The sequence below is a fragment of the Cottoperca gobio genome, chromosome 11, assembly GCF_900634415.1.
Source record: "Cottoperca gobio chromosome 11, fCotGob3.1, whole genome shotgun sequence".
NCBI classification, from domain to species: Eukaryota; Metazoa; Chordata; class Actinopteri; order Perciformes; family Bovichtidae; genus Cottoperca; species Cottoperca gobio.
This window is the reverse complement of record NC_041365.1, coordinates 12,986,529-13,008,723: the sequence shown is the minus strand read 5'-3', so window position 1 is coordinate 13,008,723 and position 22,195 is coordinate 12,986,529. Positions and strand designations below refer to the sequence as shown.

At 38.6% G+C, this 22,195-nt stretch overlaps 1 protein-coding gene across 4 annotated transcripts; it reads right to left on the bottom strand.

Moving 5' to 3' along the window:
* Positions 1-1,188: 1,188 nt before the first annotated feature.
* On the bottom strand, positions 1,189-20,499 carry thrap3b (thyroid hormone receptor associated protein 3b). 4 transcript variants are annotated; one of them, XM_029443283.1, is made up of 11 exons: positions 20,136-20,499; positions 14,384-14,538; positions 10,164-11,006; positions 8,915-9,529; positions 7,978-8,144; positions 7,700-7,811; positions 6,978-7,053; positions 6,131-6,306; positions 4,524-4,752; positions 3,899-4,048; positions 1,189-2,718 (listed from the first exon to the last, which is right to left on the bottom strand). In XM_029443283.1, exons 2-11 carry the CDS (start codon positions 14,503-14,505, stop codon positions 2,491-2,493), a joined length of 2,718 nt encoding a protein of 905 aa, XP_029299143.1. In that variant the 5' UTR covers positions 14,506-14,538; positions 20,136-20,499; the 3' UTR covers positions 1,189-2,490. The 4 variants fall into 4 exon arrangements, with proteins under 4 accessions (XP_029299143.1, XP_029299144.1, XP_029299145.1 ...); XM_029443284.1 differs by having other exon boundaries at positions 20,203-20,499; XM_029443285.1 differs by lacking the exon at positions 3,899-4,048.
* Between the last annotated feature and the right edge of the window lie 1,696 nt (positions 20,500-22,195).

Below are 22,195 nucleotides of genomic sequence, written 5' to 3'. Positions count from 1 at the left end.
CACCGCTGTGGAAAAGTTGGACGTATTTGGACTCTGCGTGACAGGGCCGTATGTCTGGCGTGTTCGGCGTATCGTCTGCGTCCTTCGAACGATCACAATTTTTCCTTAATTTATATCAACGTATTGCCGATATTTCGTATGCATACGTTTCTGCCATAGGGATATGTGTTACAGGGCCTTAAGCAGAGGTGGTATGAATATATTTTTACTCAATGTAATAATCTTTAAAATGTTAATTTAAATAAAAGTAAGTAATCTATCGCTGACATTGGTGATTGAGCCAATGGCCCACTGATTGAAGCCCTTGCATCTGCAGTGTTACGGACATCAACACAGTTTGGATCTCTGGGAAGTGACATCCAAAATAACAAACCCGCAACTACCGTTTATCGCCGTAGGAGAATGAAACGTAGACGGTAACGTTTGAGCCAGAGTGTGGAAGTTTTGTGAGTAATCAGTAGTTCCAGCCCCAAGATGCGTTATGGTTATTTAGTAGTTTGTCACTTGTATCTAATGAACAACCAGTTTGTAGCTAACAGTGGTGGAAAGTACTAAGTACATTTACTCAAGTATGGCACCTAAATAGAATTCTGAGGTACTTGTACTTTACTTGAGTATTTCCACTTCTACTCCAATACAAAATACAACTCAGAGGCAAATGTTGCATTTATTACTGCACTACATTTACTTGATACATTTGCAGATTTAGATGAATAATAGAGAATATAATTAACTATGATGGAATATTATGGATAAAGATAAGACTTTAATAATCCAATGCTGCCCAGGAGTATATGAAGTCAAAAAAAGATAAAAAATTAAATGAAGGCAATGTACATATTAATGCACCAATAATTATAGCTCAATATAATATATATTATTCTCCATGAGTACATTTACTTCTGGTTCTTTAAGTATATTTTCATGCTAATAAAAATGCTTTCTTTTTAATGCAGGACATTTACTTCTTACCACTTTACTACTTCTACACATATTAGGAGAGGATAAGGTCAGAAATTAAAATAAAGAAATTGGTTGAACTTGAAATTTGTACAAATGTACACATACTGCAGAGGCCCAAAACAATGAGGAAGTAAATCACAAACCTTGAACAGTGTTCAGTCTAACTGTACTGAATTTCTACAGTCGGTTTGCTTGTAGATTTAAACAATCATCACACTCACAGAATTGCCCTGAATCAAAGAAAGATTTATTGAAAATTAAAAGACAAAGTACTCCAAAGCTCTTGAGAACAGTACAAAAGTTTTCAGCTTCAGATTAAACAAAAACAAAAGTCCTACAGTTGTTTGGTACATGCAGCATGTAGTCAAGTGGGACAAAGCAGCACAGTGAGATTCACAGAACTAGTTCTGCTAGTTTGCGCCAACTCTTCTTAAAAATATACACTTTCATTGTTGCCTTTGACACATTTTCGTGTTCTGTTCACTTTTTTGATCTGAATCCGGTCTTTTTCTTTTTGCTAGAAGACTTACTGCAACTGTTGTATTAAAAAAAAAAAAAAAAAAAAAAAAACATATTCCATTTTTGTTTTCCCTCCCCCAGATGTTAAGATTACAATAATTTAGGTCTTATTTTCTATACATGTATTAGCATTTTGTAATAACTATTAATTTTTTATTAAAAATCTAAACAAAAAGGTAGCCACTTACCTAAATTGATATGACAGAGGCAGAAAACCTAAATGCGTATCTGTCTAAAGCAAAATCAGGGGATTTTGGTGCCAAATTCTTTACAATTTACACTTTTTTTTTTAAACTGAAAACACCCACAATCAATGAGAATATACTGTAACACACACACGTAAAAATGTCTTCACTTTCTAATGAGAAATACATGTAAAGTGGCACTATATGAAAAAAGCACAGATACTATAAGTGACAAACATCAACCGTTCAGGGGTTCATCAAAAGATGGTTAACTTTTCATGTCTGATAATTTGACGATCATGAGCCCTGAGCCCACTACCGATTGGTCCCGAGGAGCGAGGTATGAATCAAACGTTTCATGCAGTAACATCGAAGATTTATCACAGCCCCAAAAAACAAAAAGATGGAAATCATCTGATGCCTTTCTACACTAACAAACAGGTACAGTTGTACCGCTCATAGCCGGATTACACAAGTTATATTCTTTATAATTATTTTCTAAGGCACAAATGCATTTCATATTTTGTCATGTTTTCAGAGAATATTCATCTTTGTTGCCTCAGTATTTTCTCCCTTAAAAAAGATACAATTAAAGTGAAACAGCTGCAAAACAAAAACTCACCTTTATATAAAAAAACAAACACTTTAATGAGGCTGCTCTTCATTTAAGTTATTTTCTTCACTTTAACTGTTAGAAGGCTCAAACTCACTGAACAACATTGTTTTACCATTAAATGATTAGGAGGGGAAACTAAAGAAGAATAACCCCCTCACTGTAACCGTCCTCACACTGAATATGTAGATGATGATGGAGCAAGCGGCTCTACTGCTTCTGGGCGGAAGCGTCTCCAGCGTTCTTGGGTTCTTTACGGGTTACTTCCATGCTGTCGTCTCCCATCTCAGCCTCCTCTCCTCCCTGGAACATGTCGTGGGTCCACTTCGGGCTGCTGCCCCCTTTACGGTAGACGAAGCGTCCCCGGCGAGGCGGGAAGGAACCCCGGCCTCTTCCGCGGGTGTCTACCCAGGTTTTCTCTCCATCACGATCGTCATGCTGGAAGGGGACACGGTTAACGTTAAAGGTCAAGTCAGAAGTCCTTCACACAGCAGGATTATTAAAGGGAAACTTCAGCATTTTTCAACCTGTACCCCTATTTCCCATGTTTTTGTGTCAGACTCAGATTGATTGTTGTCGGACAACATCATGCGAAGGATCCTACAAAGATTCAAAACGTTTTCTTTCTGTACGTCTCTTGTGTCCAACCAAGTCTCGCTTATAGAGGAGTCTGGTTCTGAAATCTCGCGAGAGGTGACTTGTTGCCAGAAGAAAACAGTGTAAACGTGAGTGAGAGTTGTAGAGAGGAGTGCTGGTGTCACAGTTTGTTGTGTGGGAGTACAGAATGCAGAGCTTAGTGATCTGAAAGATATTCAATGTCGAGTATTTAGCTGATTTCGACAATGTGGATGAGATTTAGAAGGATTACATCGCAGCCCGTTTAGAAACTGCAGCACTCTCGCTCAATACTGGACTAATTTCTAAAATGTTAGTCACAAAAACATGGGTAAGCAGGATCCAGGATGAAAAATATAGAAGTTACCCTTTAAAATGAAGCCTCTTCTTCAGTCAAGCATTAACTCTGTTTCATCAGATACTTTCCAACAAAATGTGGTTCAACCATTTTGTCAGACAGAGCATCTAATCATGTGGAAGACGAATACAATTTCAACGATTCAATAGGAAAATAATCAAAATTGAATGAGTATCAATGAATTTGATGATTTTAAATCAAAGAAAGTGTTTAAATTCATGAAAACAAAACATTCCATCCTTTTGTGAAATAAAGTGCTCTTATTGACAAGTACGCGAGAGTCAGCTTGACGTAAATTTAATTATTATATGAATTTAAGTCAAATCAAAATGAGTATTTGTGGGGGGGGGGGAAAACATCCGTAGTAGTTTATTAAGAGTTAAGCCCTCAAAAACTAGGATGATAGGCTTGTTTCACAGCAGACATGTTGGATTGATTACTAATAACAATAATAATATTAATAATGGCTTTTAAAGTGTCCCAGTAATCACCAGGATGCTGAAACAGAAGCAGCTTAATGAAATTCAGCCATCATTAATGTTATTATTTTTATTTCTACTGAGACAAGTCAAAGTGTTTGCAGTGAAAAAAAGCCCTATGTTTTAAGGTGTGCCACTAATTCAATTAGTATCTCCAGAGGCTCACCAGGTAATACTTCCTGCTCTTGGGAGTGTATTCAGGGTCCCACTCCTCCTCTGGAGGGCGCACTGCAGGGTTCATATTGGCAGGGTTTCCATTGCTGTTGTTGCCTGGATAATTTCCCCTGTTCCACCCTCTCCCTCTGACTCTGGGGAACTGAAATCAAAACAACAAGGTGGATTCAAGCTCGCAGTCAAGGGTCAAACACATTTTCTACAATAAGATGGAAGAATATTTATTATTGTCTTTAATATTTATGGTCTAAGTCAGAGTCAACTAATCGACCCAGGGACGATGAGAACGACAGAACACACAAATAAAAAAAATAAAAAAAGCCATAATGATGGAATTCAGGCATTTGTTTAGTGATGGGGTGAAGTTCCACTTATTTACGCTACATTACCTTGATAAAAATCAGGTAGTGCATGGAATATGTATGATAGTGTCATCATCATTATCATCATCATCATCCACATTATGTCCCTTAGCATTAGGAGGAAGGAACAGAGCAGAGAAGCGAAGTCTACTGTGACGCCATTAGGACAAAGGATTGCAAGAAGATGAGATGTCAGTACCTCAGTGAAAAAAAACAAACAGCAGAAGAGATAAACAAACACAGACAGGAACTTACAAATCCTCGGCCTCGGCCTCTCTCTGCGTTGTGGCCCTCATAGTGGCCTCTGTCTCCGGCCCCACTGTAGTCCCGTGGAGGATAACGTGAGTGACCGTAGCCCTCCTCCGAGTGCTCCATCCCCTCTCCTCCCATGAACTCTTTACCTCTGAAAGCTGGAGGATAAGGGGATGGAGAGGATGAGGAGGAAGAGGAGGATGGAGAGCGATCCCGTTTCTTCTTCCCCTTCCTGTGAGCACAAACATAAAAGTTGGATGTGAGTGTCATAGAAATTTTACAGACAAAAAAAATGGTTTAAAAAAAAAAAACAGGTAGAGATGCAACAATCGATCGGCCATGACCGGATAGAGCAGATTTCATAGAGACTATTATTTCGAAATATCGACGAGCGACAAATTTAGCGACCATCATGGAAAAAGCGAGAATGTGGGGCAGGAGGAGGCCACTCTCCGCAGGAGTGGAAGTTAACATAATACACACACCTTTACATTCTTGTAAATTGATACTGATTCATAAAAAGTTTTGTATAAAAATAAATACATAGTTTTAGATCGATAATAAATAGTTGACTCCCTATAAAAGGCCGACATACACAGTACAGAATAATATTTTCTTTGGTTCTACTCTAATAAATGAAAATACAATTACATTACAGAGACAAACAGGTTTGCGTTATCTGTCAAATATAGTTCGGCCAACAAAGTTGCAATGGATGCATCTGTAGTTACAGGAGACGTCTTAATCTTAATTTAAATATAAATGTTAACTGTCTCAGACTTTAAATATGCACGTATATCACATTACATTTTTGCACAAGCCCGTCCAACAATATTTAACCTAAGCTATCTCAACCTGTTCTTTGCATTAAAACATCCTTGCTGCATCTGAAACTAGAAAGCCAAAGATAAGAGTAAAATGAAGAAAAGCCCCGAGCAGTGTTTGATTACATAAAATGCAAACTGAAATTCTAGCCGGTTTTATTTGGAAAGCACTAACTGCTTAAACCAAAAAAAAGATCCTTATCTATATAGCCCCTTCAAAAACAGAGTTTACAAAGTGCTTTTAAAAGTGTCTCCTGTAAGTGGAGAAGACCATTCAGCCGACCTGCAATATTATGACAACGTATGTGTATGTGGCTGTAGTTGTGGTTCAGAGTTTTGTTCCACTCCTACATTAATGTTAGATCTTTGATCAAACAGAAAGGAGCTGTGTGATTGCTATGTCAGGTGATCGCTAATGCTAATTCTTGAAGCTTTACATGGAGAACCCTTTAATTCGGAAGTGGTTACATGTGTGGTTGGTCATCCATCAGAGCGCCTGACTGCTAATCTTTCAATAAATTGGGTCCAACAAAGAAATTAACTGTAGAAAGTGATGAACTACTGTGTGCTGACATATACGTACTTGGGAGGATTGTATGAAGATATGATGAATGTGTGGGGGGAGAAAAGTTGTAATTGTTTACTTAATCCTCCAACATGGCAACATGTACACAGTAATAATAGTTTCCACTCGTCCAAACATCGTGTTCTCTATCGCCCTGTTGCAGATCTGAAGACAGGAGTGAACCTGCCGGGGGAGAATTTGAGACAACGGATTGAACGTACTTGGATTTCTTGTGGTGTTTGCCAGATTTCTCAGAGGACCTCTCTTGGCTCGGCCCTCGGGAGCCTCCTGAGCTCCTGCCTCCTTCACGCTTGTACTCCTTCCCAGCAAACCTCTTACGTCTTTCAATATCCAGGCGGAGGTCCATGACGTCGCCTTTGAACTTTTTACTTGGATCCTGCAGAAATATGTTTTTATTAGCCACTAAACCAGCTGTTTATTATAATAATGGACAGATTCATAGATGCTGTAAATTATTTGGTAAACGTGACACACAAATGAAAAGGTTGAAAACTAACATCACTGCATTACAAATAAAATTACACAACATATTTATATATACATATAGTTTTATCCTGAAGTGGTGAAAACTTTAAACATGACATTACTATGATGGGTACTAATGCAGTAAGGCAAATATAAGGATTAATACAAGATATTCTTAAGAAATGTCTTTTCACAATTTAATATAAAAGTATTTGTGGAAACCAGCAGCATGCATGTAGCTTTTTAAAATAAATTGTATTTCACAGTTCTTTGTAGCTTGATTTTTTTCTTTTTAAAGAAAAATACTTACAAGGTAAAGGCACTGATAAGCGTCCCTTGAGAGGCTTGGACTCAGGATCTTAATTCACTTCCTTTTAGCCTTTGCTTGGGTTCGTACATACCCAATCAATAACCATATCTCATAGGCTGGGGGCTTTCTTGGCACTTACAAAACACAATTGGGCTCTTTTGATTTAGAAATATGCATCCTTTGAAAGAAAAGCACAAAGCTGAACACTGCTGTTTTGGATCGTCTCAAATTTGCTTGTTCCAAATACGTCAAATTTCAAAATGGCGGGTCACCTTGTAGCTCGTCTCCTCCATATCCTCAAACAGGTGAGAGTGCCTCTTAAAGGCACTGGGGGAAACATCGATTCTCCTAAGAGAGGAGGAAAGAGCCCTTATGTCAGTAGGCAAAGATTGTAAACAGATTGTTATTTAACACAGATTTAATTTGTTTCGTTTTTCGATCCCGTTTGATTTATACAACTCAAAAACACATGAAACATCATTTAAAAGTCATTACTTTGAATAAGTGACAAACCAAAGCAAGTTATACTGACCGAAAAGGTGTCTGTTGAAGCCTTGGATTATTACACCTACGCTCTTTACATTAATTACTTTGTATAATTCTCATTTACCGTATACCCTGAAAATGAAATTTAAAAAAAGAATATTTATATTAAAAATACCCAAAAGACCCATTTTCTTCTCATAATTAATCCACAAATTAACTTCTTTGACTGTTATACATCTTGTTTGCATTTTTCTGATCTTTGTTTTGAAAATGCAAATTCCTCTTAGTACATACTTACTCATCTTCTGGGTAGTCCACCAAATCTGTCATTTCTCAGAGCATGAGTTTATAAATAATATGTTGGATGGTTCATGCTCTCTTATGTAGCATAACATTTGGAGTTGTGATAGTTTTGTATGCATTTCTCCAAACCACCACACAGAAGGTCATTCATGGGACTATAAAAGAACGATGCAATACTTCTGATCAGAAGGTGGGACGTAGATACCTGTGGATTTCTGGGCTCTTCCTTGGCTTCATCATTTCTACCTCTGCAGCTTTTCTTTGGTACATGGCAAACCGCTCACTTAAAGACATGTCTGAGGATTGGAAGTGTTGAGCTGAAAATAAAAGAACAGCAAACTGTTATTCCAGATACAGCAGCACAACCAACATATTATCGAGTAATGAAATGTCTAGTGGATCTCGCCAACTGTGCAAACTCCTGTTGTCTTGTTATCTCGAGTCTGTGGAGGCTGAACAAAACCAGCACAGGTCATACTTTACCTTTGATGTAATGCACGATTGAGACTATGTGCTGAGCAAACAGCTCAGAGGGGCTACGACGGAGCTGTGCTGACTGAACGTGCTGGAAAATGGAACGAAACTCTGCATCTTTCTTAGTGGGATTCGGCAGCTCTCGGGGCACGAGGCGCTCTTTAGACATGGACGAGCTGAAAGAACAGAAGAGGTCAGGAACATTGAACATTGAGATGTAAAACCATCGAACCATATTGGCCCAAATATAGGACAACAGGGTCGTATCATATTCAAGTTATTAGATATTCTTATTGAATGGCGGTAGGACATACAAAGTGATCATTCCAACCACCTGTTCTTAATTCTAATCACGTTAATTTAATGGCATAACAATACTGGAAGGAAACATGCATTAATTAGCATTTTCTTTTGGCAAGATTCTGCTATATTTGGATGGATTAGTTACAGATTGTGGTTATTTGCAGCTTCAGTGTTACTAGACTAGCACATTTCTTCAAGATCTGTTTATAGTTTTGTCTAAAAGCTTTAAGGTCGCCCTGATTGACCTACAGGACTTTCTGATGGACTTGTGATTTGTTTTTCCACCAAAGAGGAAATAAATTCTAAAAGCTTATTCCAATGTGTTTACTGCAGAAACAGACAGAGGATTGAATCATCTGTAAAGCCAACAATTACTAGTGTAACAAAATGCCATGATGGGGAACTCAGACTAGAGCCAGAGAATATCAATCTGACTTCTGAGTATGTGATAAATATGGGATTTACATTCTGTTTTAATGGAAGTGTTTCATGTTTCACTTGTACGAGAGAAAAGGCTGCGAGAGTGAAGGCCTGTAAATTGAAATTGTTTGTTTTGTAAAAAAAGTCTCTTTGTTGTCTTATATTCGGGCCTATACGGTAACATTGCAGGGTACATTACATGATCTGGTATTAATACACATACCTGGGCATTTCATCTACAGAAGCGATTTTGAGGTCAAAGTCGTCCCTTGACGCAGACAGGTGTCGCACAGGTGATTCCTCACGAGGGGGGAAGGCTCCAGGGAACAGCGGCCGCTCCTTCTCTCTGGAAGTTGCGGGAGGGGACGGACTCCTTCTGGACTTCTCCTTTTCTTTCTTCTCCTTCTTCTTGGACTTCTCCTCTTTCTTGGAGCTGTGCTTGCGGCTTCGGTACATCTCCTCCTCCATGTGATCTACGGGCTCTGCCTCTTCAGCATCTCTCCGGCTTTTCTCTTTAACTGACGGGTAGGACGTTGAATAGCTTGGCTCATCCCCCCATTTCCCGAAAATGTCACGAGCTGTGAGGGTGGGTTTGACCTCTCCATCCTCATCAATGTCCCTCTCTTTCAGCCCGTGAGACTTCAGAAACTCCTCTTCTCCCGCGTCAAAGAAAGGCAGGGTCTTGTCTTCCTTGGAGTCGCTGAAACTGGACGAGATGCTGAAAAGATCTCCAGACTTGCTTCCTTTCTCTAGTTCTCGGTCTGTGTTGCTCTGCTCTTTATCGCGACCGTTCTCCTTTTCAGCAGCCTGCTTTTTGTTTTTATTCTCAGCCAAGAACCTGAAACAGAGAACCAAACTGAGCTTTAGTACCTGCGGCGCTAGCTACACGACTAATGTGCTGATTTTATGAGATGTAAGACGGAAAAACAAGACGACATGTTCGCACAAGCTGAAAAGGAAAAATATTATACTCACTAGGGATAGGCTTACAAACAGATGGTAAAACTACATTTATAATGTTAGTGGGTTATTAACTCACCTCTTTGGGAACATATTTGGGACAATACTCTTTTAAAGTACAGCTAAAGTATATTTTCCAGAGCTGTAGCAAATATCTTTTTTGTAGGCTAGCTGCTGGTTTTAATTTCATATCTTGATCATTAGAATAACATTTAATTTAAAAAAGCCTATCCCTAAAGCAAACAGAACAGACCACGACTCACGTTGGAATAATTATACTCACATAACCGCCACCGCCTAAGTAAGTGGGATTTCATACAACTTCCTCTCAGTGCACAGAAAAGGACAACTTAATATCTGGAGTCTTATGTTTTCCTTTTTAACTTGTATTCCTCCAGGGATCTCTGGAAAAGGCTAAACATGTTTGAAAGAAAAATAATGTTCATAAGTTGTTCGAATTTTTTTGAAAGAATATGTAATCGTGATCAAATAACTAAAAGTAACGGACATACTTTTTGAAGGCAGCAGAGATCACCGTCTTATCTTCAGATTTGACGTCTTCCTTTGAGAAGAACCCAAAGCCGCTAAAGGAGGCAGTTTGTCCGGACTTTGTGGGGCTCTTTGCTGGAGGGGTCACGGTACCGATGGTTTTCCACAGAGGACCTTTGTCCTCGGAACTGCTGGGAGCATCTTCTTTTTTAGTCTCTGGGCTGATTCGTTTAGGGCTGGTGTCATAGTCGATCCATTTACCTCCAGATGCCTTCTCGATGGCACTGCCGTCTGCTGCCTGACCGGATTTCTCTGCGTGACTTTCTAACTTGTCTTTAGCTTCTTTGGAGCCATGCTTGCCCTTGCTGCTGTGATGACGTGGTGACGAGGACCGGGACTGCGAGGAGTAGCTGGAGCGCCTGGAGCGCCGAGAACCCCGCGAAGACGAGCGGTCAGAGTAGTGGGAGCGGCTCCGGCTGCCTGAGCGCTTCTTGGGTGTGCGGGAGCGTGAGCGACCCCGCCTGGGGCTGTGGGAGTGATGCTCCTGGTCATGGTGGCGATCGTGCCAGCCTCCACCGCCACCGCCACCGCCACCTCCTCCACCACTACCACCACCACCACCACCGCTGTTGCCGCCACCACTACCACCACCCTGCCAATTGGCCTTATAGCCATAGCCGCCGCCTCCTCCCCTGTTCTGGTAATGGCCACGTTGGTAATAGCCTCGGTTTCTGCCCCGGTAGTGGAAAGGCCTCCGGTAGCCTCGGTTGTAGCCTCTGTACCCGCCTCTGTTGTTCTGATAGTCCCTGCTCGGATAGTTTCTGTAGGACGGAGAGTGAGAGCGAGAGCGGGAACGAGACCTGGAACTGGATGATAGAGGGGAGAGAAAAGACAGAAGAAGAAAAAGTATGTCATTAAAAGGCAAAGCATGCGTTGTGGCCTAACACCATTTTCAACCTTGCAAGTCAAGCTTCCCACTCGGAAACTGTAGCCTGGTACCTACTTCCAGTGGTGGAAGAAGTTTTCAGATCCTACGCTTAAGTAAAGGTATTAATACCACACTGTGAAAATTCTCCACTAATAGTAAGAGTCTGCATTTAAAACTTAAGGTAATGTAAGTATTATGAGCAAAATGTAAAAGTAGTCATTGTGCAGCAAAATGTTTACTGTCAGTGTTTAACTATTAAAGTGTATGTTGTTAGTTCACTTTTATTAATTTTTTACATTATAGGTAATTTAGCAGATGCTCTTATCCAGAGCGACTTACAGTGAACTAAGTACAGGGACAGTCTCCCAGGAGCAACTCAGGGTTAAGTGCCTTGCTCAGGGGTACAATGGTGGCAGCCTGGTATTGAACTCACAGCCTTCCGGTGTTCTGTTTGGAAGGTGTACCACTAGATGTTTACGGTTGTGATAATTCTATCTCCTTTATATACTGTTGGGTAGTTGAATCTAAAGCAATTTATTGTTTTTATGATTATCATGTTTGTAGCTTTGAGAACCAGATGTCTCTAAAAAGTCCACTTTTCATGAGCTCAGAACAATAGCCCAGCCTCGTGCCCGACTGGCACTCGCTGAGTCGTCTCTCCCTGCATCGCAATAAATGTTTCTTATAAATCTTTTTCTCACAAATTCTAAAGAAAAACAATTAATAATTTAATTAATGCAGAAAGTAATCAGAATATTAATAAAACATGAGTGTTAGTTGTAGCCCTATAATATATTATACACTTACAAGAGGTTTTAAAAACATAGGTCTGATCATTCTGTTAAGTGACCAGCAGAAATGACCAGAGTGATGACAACTACTCAAAACCCTTTATTTTGGTAACCTTTGATATTGAAATAATATCCGACAAACTATTCCTAACTTTTTTGTGGAACCCCATGTGCACACAAAGCACCCTGGTGGTCCCAAAATCATATTATGGGTAGCAAGAGACGTACTGCTGCCCAGCTGTCAACGGGGGGCGATGTAAGCTCAGTGATCACATGAAAGTACCTCCACTGAGCACAGCGGTGTCTCCGTCTCACTCACGGAAGCATAAATCTAAACAAAAGCTTTAATTATATACAGGATATCACACTACGGTCTACATACTGCACTATGAATAATTTCTAAAAACAAATTCCATCAAGCTGCTACACTGAGGGAAAAGTACCCAGAAGTGAGATCAGCCAAACAGAGTTTAATGTCATATCTAAAGACAAAGAACATCACAACATTATATCTGAAAATAAACAATTAAAAAACAGACCTACAAAACAGAAAACTGTAGCTTTACTTATGAAAGACTACAAATCAAACCTAATCTTCCTATTCTAGAGAATTGTAAAGTAGCATGTCATTTCAGGGATGTAAGAAATCTGACTTTAAGTGACACAATGTTAACACTGCACCTGTCCTGATGGCCTGTAAAGCCATCAAAGGGGATAGTTTGGATTGTTTGATGTGAGGTACTTATCCATAGTCAGTGTATTACCTACATTAGATGATGGGAGCACGGGAGAAAAGCAATGTACTGCTGTGGACAGGTCAGCGGCTAAATGTATTTTAGCCACCTAAATTGTTTTTTTTTTTACGATTCACCAAGGTCTCACAATAACACAAAGAAACTAACTGATTGTGGCAGCGGTAGACCAGCAACTAACGTGCTCTGAGGTTAAATTACAGGGTTTTTCAATGGAGACTGGTGGGATTTAGATAACAGCTTCAGCTCCCTGTCGGAAAGGGCAGTCTGACAGCAAGGCAAAGCAGTGAAAATATAATAATAATAATAATAATAATAATAATAATAATAATAATAATAATAATAATAATAATAATAATAATAAACACTCAAACTGAATTATTTTAGGTGGGCCTTTTTTGAGGTGGCTAAATTACATTTTGCTGCTCCCGGTCAACGGACGTACATTGCTTTGCTCCCGCTCATCTACTTTAGCTATGGATAAGTACCTCATACAACACCACCTTTAACTATCCGAACTATCCCTGCATCTGTACTGATAGCCTTTAAAACGACAGGCAAAACCATTAAGTTACAAGTACATGCCAACTACAACTGCTCACCCTTTGCACCTTTTCATTGGAGCAGAGCACCCCTGGGGAAAAGACAATGTATTCCCACAAGCAGGACCGTCCGAGTGGCTTTAATTTGTGTCGTCCAAAAGGTACACCCAGTACACAACCTGCTCTAATCCACAGAGGGAGGAGGCAGTGAAGGGGGAGGGAGATATAATAAGGCCAAGAGTACTTGCTCTCTACTCTTCTTTCCTTTTGACAATCATTGACAGGCAGTGTAGCAATGCTCTTTAATGGAAAAGATCCACTCAACAACTCACTGTCTGTGAAAGGTCTTTAACCCGCAACACAAATATGGGCCGTCAACAACAAGGCAGCCAGCGTGGTTAGCAATCCCTCACTTAAATAAGGATAAAATATAAGATTAACACGTCTCAAATATACTGTGGATGACTGGAGGCTCCTAACAAGAAAGAATGTGACCTGATGGAAATAGCTTGAGGCTTTGGCAGCCTTTCGCACACACAGGAAAAACATTTAGGTAAATTAAGAGCCAACCTTCAACGTGTGGGGCCCAGTAAAAGAAGAACAATAAGGAACTAACTTTTCCCACAATAGTCCCCAAGACCTGTAAACTCACTTTGTGTAAAATCGGTGGAATTCCCCTTTAATAAGACTGGTGACTGATTGCAAGACATTCTTTAGATCTGTGTTTTAAATCTACATTTAAAAATATGCCTTTAGTTTTAAAAGTGATCTTAAAAAGGGAGTGATGCATCACTGAAGTAAAATGGCTGTCATGATGATGCAAATGGTGAGTAAACACACAACTGAAACATGAGCTTGCCATTTCCTTGTTGCTTTTTACACAAACACAGTGTGTGTGACAGCACTGGCTGGCATATCATGCTTGTGGTGTTAAAGTAAAGATTATATCGCTACCAATGCAGAAGGTGAAAAGTCTATGAATATTGACAGTATAGTCATAGTCATAAATGGTCCGTACAACTTTTTAAGAGTTAAATTCAAGCACTTTCAAGGTACCTAAACCAAATATGTCCTTGTGGCTGCTGTATAAGAACTGTACAAAACTTACTTGATAAATATAATGAGAATTTAAAATCCCTGAGTGAACCCCTGCTGAATATATTTACCACATGCAGAACAAAAAAAAGGTAATGGTGTTGGTTCAAGTCAGAAACAGAAAACTTGATTTACCTATAGCGACGTTTTCTAGATCTTGAGCGGGAGCGGCTTCGAGAGTGAGATCGGGAGTAGGATCTGGATCTGGACCGGGATCTGGAGCGGGACCGAGCTGGAGAATCCGGAGCCTTTGACATCTTTGCACTCAGGATCGTGTTTATATGCTTTTCCTTAAAAACATAACAAGCAAACAAGTGAATTTTACTGGTTTTACTCGGTGTTCACAGAAGGAATGAAACAGATACCAAAGGTTATATTGAGCAAGTATGCTCTTCAAAAGAAAACCTTTAATTTAATTTCAAAGACATCTTCCATATTCATCAGTAAGGGCTGTCATTTTTTTTTTTTTTACATTTGAAGCTTCTATTCAGAATTTAGAATAAAATTTGGCACGGGTGTCATCATATTTAATATGACCTTAAAACATTTTTTATGAATAGTTGTATAAATGGAATTTATGGGGCTGTTAGATTGCTGCTAGGCCGCCCCGTTAACACAGGTGCCTGCCTCCCTTTGGGTGCAACATGTGTTTAAAAAAAAAAAAAAGGCTAAATACCAACAAATATGGATTGAAGCAGAATATTTAATTAGATAAACATATGTTGTGATTGATGAAAATGATTACTTCTATCTTTTTTCAATAGTCTTTGAATTTTGGACAACGGCCTTGAGTTATCAGAAGGGTTTGGATCACACGTGTCAGAAACAATCCTACGCAGCCACCACTGGAATCAAATGCATTTGAATGTTAATTTAGAATTTGAATGTCAACGTTATAATTGCAGCTTTGAAGCATCGAATTACTCAGAACAGCTCTAAAGTCTGGACCTGCTGAAAGGCTGGCACTAGATAGGCAAAGCACAAGTTACGAAAGTACAATTAGTTTGTTTTGTAACCACCAAAAGGTATCGACGAGCAACTTTACCATTTCACTACTGTTTAACATCACTCCTGTAAAACAGTTAGATAAAACTTAACTCTGAGGTAAACAAACGGTGCAGTTAAGTGACCTTTACCTCCAAGACTAAACCAACACTAAATGAAAATGACAACATGCGCAACATGGAATCACTTATTTCATCCAATCCTTCAGAACATGGAAAATAATTGTATTCATCCATCTGCCAAGGGGATAAATATAAATATTAGAACTACAGAATAAAATTTAGCAGCATTTGTCCACCTTAACGCATTGAAATAATTTTTCTCTTTATGCATAATTTATACAAAATGGAGATCAGAGCAGCAGTCCTGGAGCAGGTAGTGCTGCTTTGGTGCAGTTTGACAAGGAAAAAGCTTTTAGTAATAGAGGGACTTCTTAGAGCTGAATAGGAAGCGTCCGTGGTACTAATGATATCAATCTGCTATTCCGTTGGTTAAATCAGTGGTTGTCAACGTCGGGGTTGGGACCCCTTAGGGCAGGGGTGGGGAACCTTTTTCATGTCAAGGGCCATTTTATTTTTTACAACATCCTTCGAGGGCCTGTACTAATTATTGAACTCATAACCTCTAAGACACAGCCCATTCATTTCACCTTTCTTTCATGCTGTGCAAAAAAGCAACTCTTTTATCCCTGTATCTTTCTATTTTATCAGAAAACAATCCTTTATTAGTCCCACAATGGGGAAATGTATCTTGTCACAGCAAAATAACATATGAAGTAAAAAGGCAGTACACAATAATTAAATAGAATAAAAAATAATATAAGTACCAGGTGGTTGATAGAAAATAAAGTGAATAGTGTAAATGGCAGTGATAATTGCACAGCAGTGGTGGAACAGTCTGTCTACCTCTCTATCTTTCCATGTTTGTATGTTACGCTCTGCAGAGAGCTGCTTGTTGGGCCAAACTCCGCCGAAGAGCGTTAACTTTATCCAAACGCACTCGTCCTTTCAGCTCGTGCAGTTTGACATGTTCTGTGATGTAATGACGCTCGAGATTATTTTTCATCATCGCAAACGCTTCCGTACAAACTAGGCACACTGGCCTTTTACTTCCACAAATAAATAATCGTTTGTCCATTTCTCCTGGAAAGTGCGACATTACGCTTCCACCTTTCTCTTTGTTACACTTGCCACGCTGCGTTCGCTGATGTCAATGACTCGTTTAATATTGCCGTCTAGTTTTTATTTCTAGTAGATTTTTTTTGAGTGCGTTTTACGAATTACACCGAGGGCCGGATCAAATGGTCTCCCAGGCCGGAGGCTCCCCACCCCTGCCTTAGGGAGTTGCAGAATAATTATTTTTTAATCTTTTTAGACTGGGGAATGGCTTTTACATTAACATCGCCTGCCACCGTCTTTTCAGTACTATGGACAGTGACGCACCTACACAAGCACCCCCTAATTAGGCTACTCATATCACCAATGCCCAAAAGCATTAAACAGCTTGCCACCACACAGTGAATACACCACTATATGTGGGGCTATGGAGGCGCAGACATTTTTTGAGGGAGCAATGTGTTTGCAACGTCATTATTCTGCAACTCAAAAACTTTGACAACCGAATTTTCACCAAATGTTGTGGGATTCCTGTTTTCTTCCAAGTTTGAAGGGACAACAGTTATGTGCCAAACAATGGTTGCCTGTCCAAGTCTAAAGCAGGACACTCATGTATTTCATTGACCACCAAAGGCCCTCATTGCTATTTTGCTTAACCTCAAACCTTCAATACACATAATAAATGCCACGGTGAGGAAATTTCTCCACCGGTAAATACATTTGAGACACATCGGTGTTACAGTTTTAGCTACATCGGACATTTTACAAGAAAAGATATTCATCAATGACACTCAATATCTATTGAGTGCTTTCAATAAAAAAATGTTTTGGCCAAATAGGCACTTTTGTTTTGCGCAAATCATTTGCCATCTTCTTGTCGGTCAACTCTCCTTCCTCTCGTCATGTGATAAGTCAAATCTGATCCCTGCGACTCTGCTGCTGTTGCATGGAGCAGACACGTTCATCTTATAATTGTAGCGCCCGCCGTCTGACTAAGTTCCGATAACAATCTTAGTGTTTACAAATTGGAGGGTTGTTTTGACGAATTTGGGCACTTATCATTTCAAATGTAAAGTCAACATTATGAGTTGTATAGCTGAAATTCTCAACAAGCAGGTTCCATATGCAGAGCTGCAAGTAAGATGGTAGCCTAAAAAGACATAAAGACTTTATAATAAGCATTATGGGTATTAGTTTGTATTCATAACATCATCTCTGATTCTGTTCTTCCCTGCAGACTTGCCCTAACAGATAATTACAGAGAGGTGCATCAGTGAGTTGACTTTGACCACATTAGCCACTGTTTGCTACCAAGGCCCAGAAAAACAAAACAGAAACGCAAGTGAAAGTGAGCGTGAATAATGTACCTGTAAAGGTCTACAGGTTACTATTTCAAAAATATCTTCACTGGCATCAAATATCTTTGACAGTCTATACAGTTGTACATCATGCAAACATTTATTAACATAAACGTTCACATGCAGTGACATTTAAATATGCATTACTTTTCTACTTGTTTCTGTAGCTCTAACTCATATTATCTAACACATAATGTGTGCTCTGATGTAGGCTGGTTGATGTTAAAAGAAGTGTATGTAAATAAAATACAATATAAAAATGGTAGTTTATTATAACTATTGCAAATGTAGTACCAGTGGTGGAATGTAACCAAGTACATTTACTCCTGAAGTGTACTGTGCTGAGGTACTTGTACTTTACTTGAGTATTTGCATTTCTTTGCCTATTATATTCTACTACATTTAGGACGCCAATATTGTACTTTTTAATCCACCTATATTTATTTCACAACAAACTATTTACAACATTAAATTAGATACTTTGCGATTTAGATTATTAATATAAAATGTAAATCAACTAATAAATGATTGTGGATCATTATGGATTAAGCTACCGAGCATTACATAAAAAGATTATAACAAATATATAAAAAATAAGCTCAACATTTACCAGTTGAAACAATAACGTGATGAGCACATTGATGCATCAGTAATTATGATCCATTAATATAATAATTCATCATATTTAATGGCACCTTTCATGGCACTTAAGGTCACCTTACACCACATAAGATCAGTAAAAAACACACATAAAAGCAACAGAGCAAAGCTCGGCAATCAGTTAAAATTGTTATTGTAGTATAAAATAAGATGCCGCTTTTTGCAGTAGGAGTGAGTAGGATAGTTTTAAAAAGATGGGTTTTAAGAGCAGTTCTGAATTCTGTAATATACTGTAATATATTCTAAATGGGCTATTCTGCATAATGAGTACTTTTACTTTCTGTACTTAAAGTATATTTTGATTATAATACTTTACAATGTGTGCTGTGATTTAGTTAATGATGCAGAACTGGTGCTGGTTTATCCTGAAAAGTAGCCAAGCTGGTTGTGTGGGTTGATGTTAAAGACGACGTGTATGTACCATCCAACCAAAGACCGACACATTATAACCGTGGAGGGACATATCTGTGAAACTTGCAAACCAGAATGGTCCAAGACAGTAGCCAAACACTGGGTTATAGTTGCTCCACTCAAAAGCAAATTAAGTCTAATTTAAGTATTTTGATGATGATGTAATTCCCTAAAGTTAACGTCAAGCTATTGAAAGTACATATAGTGTAGAATTTCAACATTGATCCCAGTCGAATATATTGTAAAATGCTGCTGCCACAATATAATATCAGATCGCTGTTTAACATAACTATTGCAGATGTATTACCAGTTGTGGAATGTAACAAAATACATTTGCTCATGTACAGTACTTGAGTACAATTTTGAAGTACTTGTATTTTACTTAAGTATTTCCCTTTCATGCGCCACACCTCTACTTTTTGCTCCAATACATTTATTTCACAACATTAGTGACAGGTTAATCTTTCAGATTCTGATTATAAATACAAAATGTAAATCAATAATTAATAATGATGTATAATTATGGATTATAACCAGCCAGCAGTATATACAAAATATCTCCATCTTTATCACCTGCAACATTAAAGCGATGCACTCATTGAGGCATCAACAATTCTAATAATAATAATGATAAATAAAAGATAAATTAAGCATAAAAGCCCCAGTAATAAAACATACAATAAACAGAGCATAGATCGGCAATGAGTTAGCATTATATGAATAGAATGTATAATATAATATGAATATAGAGTAATATATGATTCTCAAATGGGCCACTTTGCACAATGAGTACTTTTACTTTCAGTATTTTTTAATGCGAATACTTTTACTTGAGAAACGTTACGATTTTAAATACAGGACTTTTACTTCTAACAGGTAATAGTTTACACTGTGGTATTGATACTTTTACTTCAGTAAAAGATCTGAAAACTTATTTCACCACTGGGCATACATGTCAACAACACAAGCCACTGGGTTAATAGTACATTTGGTAGCTTTGGTTTGGTATATTTGGCTAGTTAACAGTGTCAATAATGACCATTTACGGCTTCGTGCAAAGAGATAATATAAGATTACATGTTCACCGCAGAAAACAGGTGCCACCATATCAACAGCAAATCAACTGATATTACATTTGACATATAATAATAATAATAAAAGAACAGAAAAAAAGATTACGTTCGCTTAACTTAACGTAGCAGCATTGTAATCAATACAAGAATCACATAAAACTGACTAAAGCTATCGATAATGAGAGCACCAACGTTAACGTTGCCATTAGCAAAGCAGTTACGGACTTCAACTATCGGCTTAGCTGCAAAATGAAGTTATATTTACCCTTTCCCCGTGTAACAAGAATTTACGAACTCGTTTTGATGAATAAATGTTGCAGAAGTAGAGTAACCTTTGAGGCCGAGCTGCTCGTCTGGTCCCTCCTTCCTGGTTTTACTGTACGAGTGTAAACCAACGGATGTTAGCAACCTAGCTAGCTTGTTAGCAGTGGCTCCGTAACCAACTACTAGGCCAACTAAAACAGACGCACTGCGCCTTTAGAAGAGGCCAGGCGCTCTGACTACCATGTCAGTCGATATAAGACATCTCTGTGGATGCTTCTATGTGTTTGTCAATTGAGCTAAATGTATGCTTTTGATGGCATTAAGATTGAACGAAAGCTAACGATCTATAGACACAGTTAGCTAACCATGCTATCTTTGCTACACTCAAACCACGCGATACTTTCTGTTACGCGAAGCCAGTGCCGTTGAAAGAGTTACGGCACTCCCGGTTCTCGCCGCCATGCAGTCACGCGCTTCATGGAGTGCTCTATAGTTACAAACAGCCATGCTGTTTGCATGTATTTGCATGTGTTTCAAGCAGGACAGATAGCAGCGATTATATTTTCGGTGAATATTAACGCATAATGTGCATTGATTACTACGCTGACTTCTCTTGCATTCTATACAATTTTGTTTTCTTTCTGGGAAGTGGCATAGAGACAGTGGCATGTATCATCTCCTAACGTTATAATAATACATTTGCGCTTTTCTAGAAACTCAAAGACGCTTAAATGTTAAGATAATCACATAAACATGCACAAGTGAATACAAAATTCAACTTTTTTGTGAATGCAAGTACAGGTACTGAGAAAACGAAATGCAGTCTACCATCTAAAGGTTAACCAGAAGTGCAAACACTGTAAAGTGCAATGTACAGAGTAGCCTATAGAATGAACTGTAAAATGTAGAATAAACGGTAAGTGATATTTTCTAGATATTATAACATTACAGTATAAACAGTATGTAGTTCTAATGAATACGCAAAGACACAAAGATACATAGTATGAAACGTGCAGCCATTACAGTAGGCAGTGCAGGTAAAAGTACAAGTAAAAAATATAGATTGTGCAGGTGCAAATAGACTACACAATATGTAATACATTATACAGAATTAACAGCTGGAGGTATAATACTATTTTACGATAAACATTAACTAAAGCTGGATTTAGAGTCATGAGATGACAGCTAATGCGTTAACATGTCGGAAAATGACACAACTCAGTGTGCTCGTTAAACACTGAGAATTAATGGGGTTCAAAGCTGGAATTATTACTGTTGTAACGATTAAAACAGAAGTCTATGGGAGTTATAATTATTTTTATATTAAATTATAATTTGCAGGATCCTCTCACACTGACCATTCTTCATCATTCTTTTTGGCTTTCTTACATTGAAACAAAAGACCTTCTTCCCATTTTTACTTGCCAATTTGTATACATGTTTAGATGACTATTGTTGAAGCCTGAGCTCTAAGATCTTTGTAATTGGATTTGCATATGACAATAAATTACTTGAAAGCTTTAGAAATGTATGTCTTTTTTTTTGTTCATCTCTGGTGGAAGATGTTTGACTCAACCTCTAACACACAGCTGTCTTTTAGCTCGACGTTGGTGTCCGTAGGGTCTGTGCTGTTTGTAATGCTGTGCACTATTTTTATCTGACTAAAAGCCACATAACACCTCCTATCACAGACACAGATTCCATCCTGAACACTCAGGGCCCACTCGGCCAAACACAAATACACGGTAGTTTGTTACTAAAGTTGTATTCTGTCTCATCTCACTGACTTGTTTTCTGTTGGTGATGTGAGAGTTAATTGTAAATGAATAGCAGATCTATCACAAAGACGTCTTTCATAGTGTAAGAATCTGCTGCCTGAACTGTCTTCTTGTTGTGTGGCACACCACCTGTTCACCTCTGGGAACTTGTTGATCCCACATAGTGACAAGGAAATCAATCCTCAACAACCAGATTGGAGTGTTGTCTCAATCTTCCTTTTCTAATACACAACATAAACATGTTTTAATCTCTCCTGTGCATAAACATTCAGTCAGGTGTGAT

Coding starts and splice junctions, on each gene's coding strand:
- thrap3b (XM_029443283.1), bottom strand. CDS start 14,505: ATGTCAAAGGCTCCGGATTCTCCAGCTCGGTCCCGCTCCAGATCCCGG. Junction 8,145..8,914: donor TCTGTAGATGAAATGCCCAG/GTATGTGTATTA, acceptor CTGTTCTTTCAG/CTCGTCCATGTCTAAAGAGC. Junction 6,307..6,977: donor TGGAGGAGACGAGCTACAAG/GTGACCCGCCAT, acceptor ATATTTCTGCAG/GATCCAAGTAAAAAGTTCAA.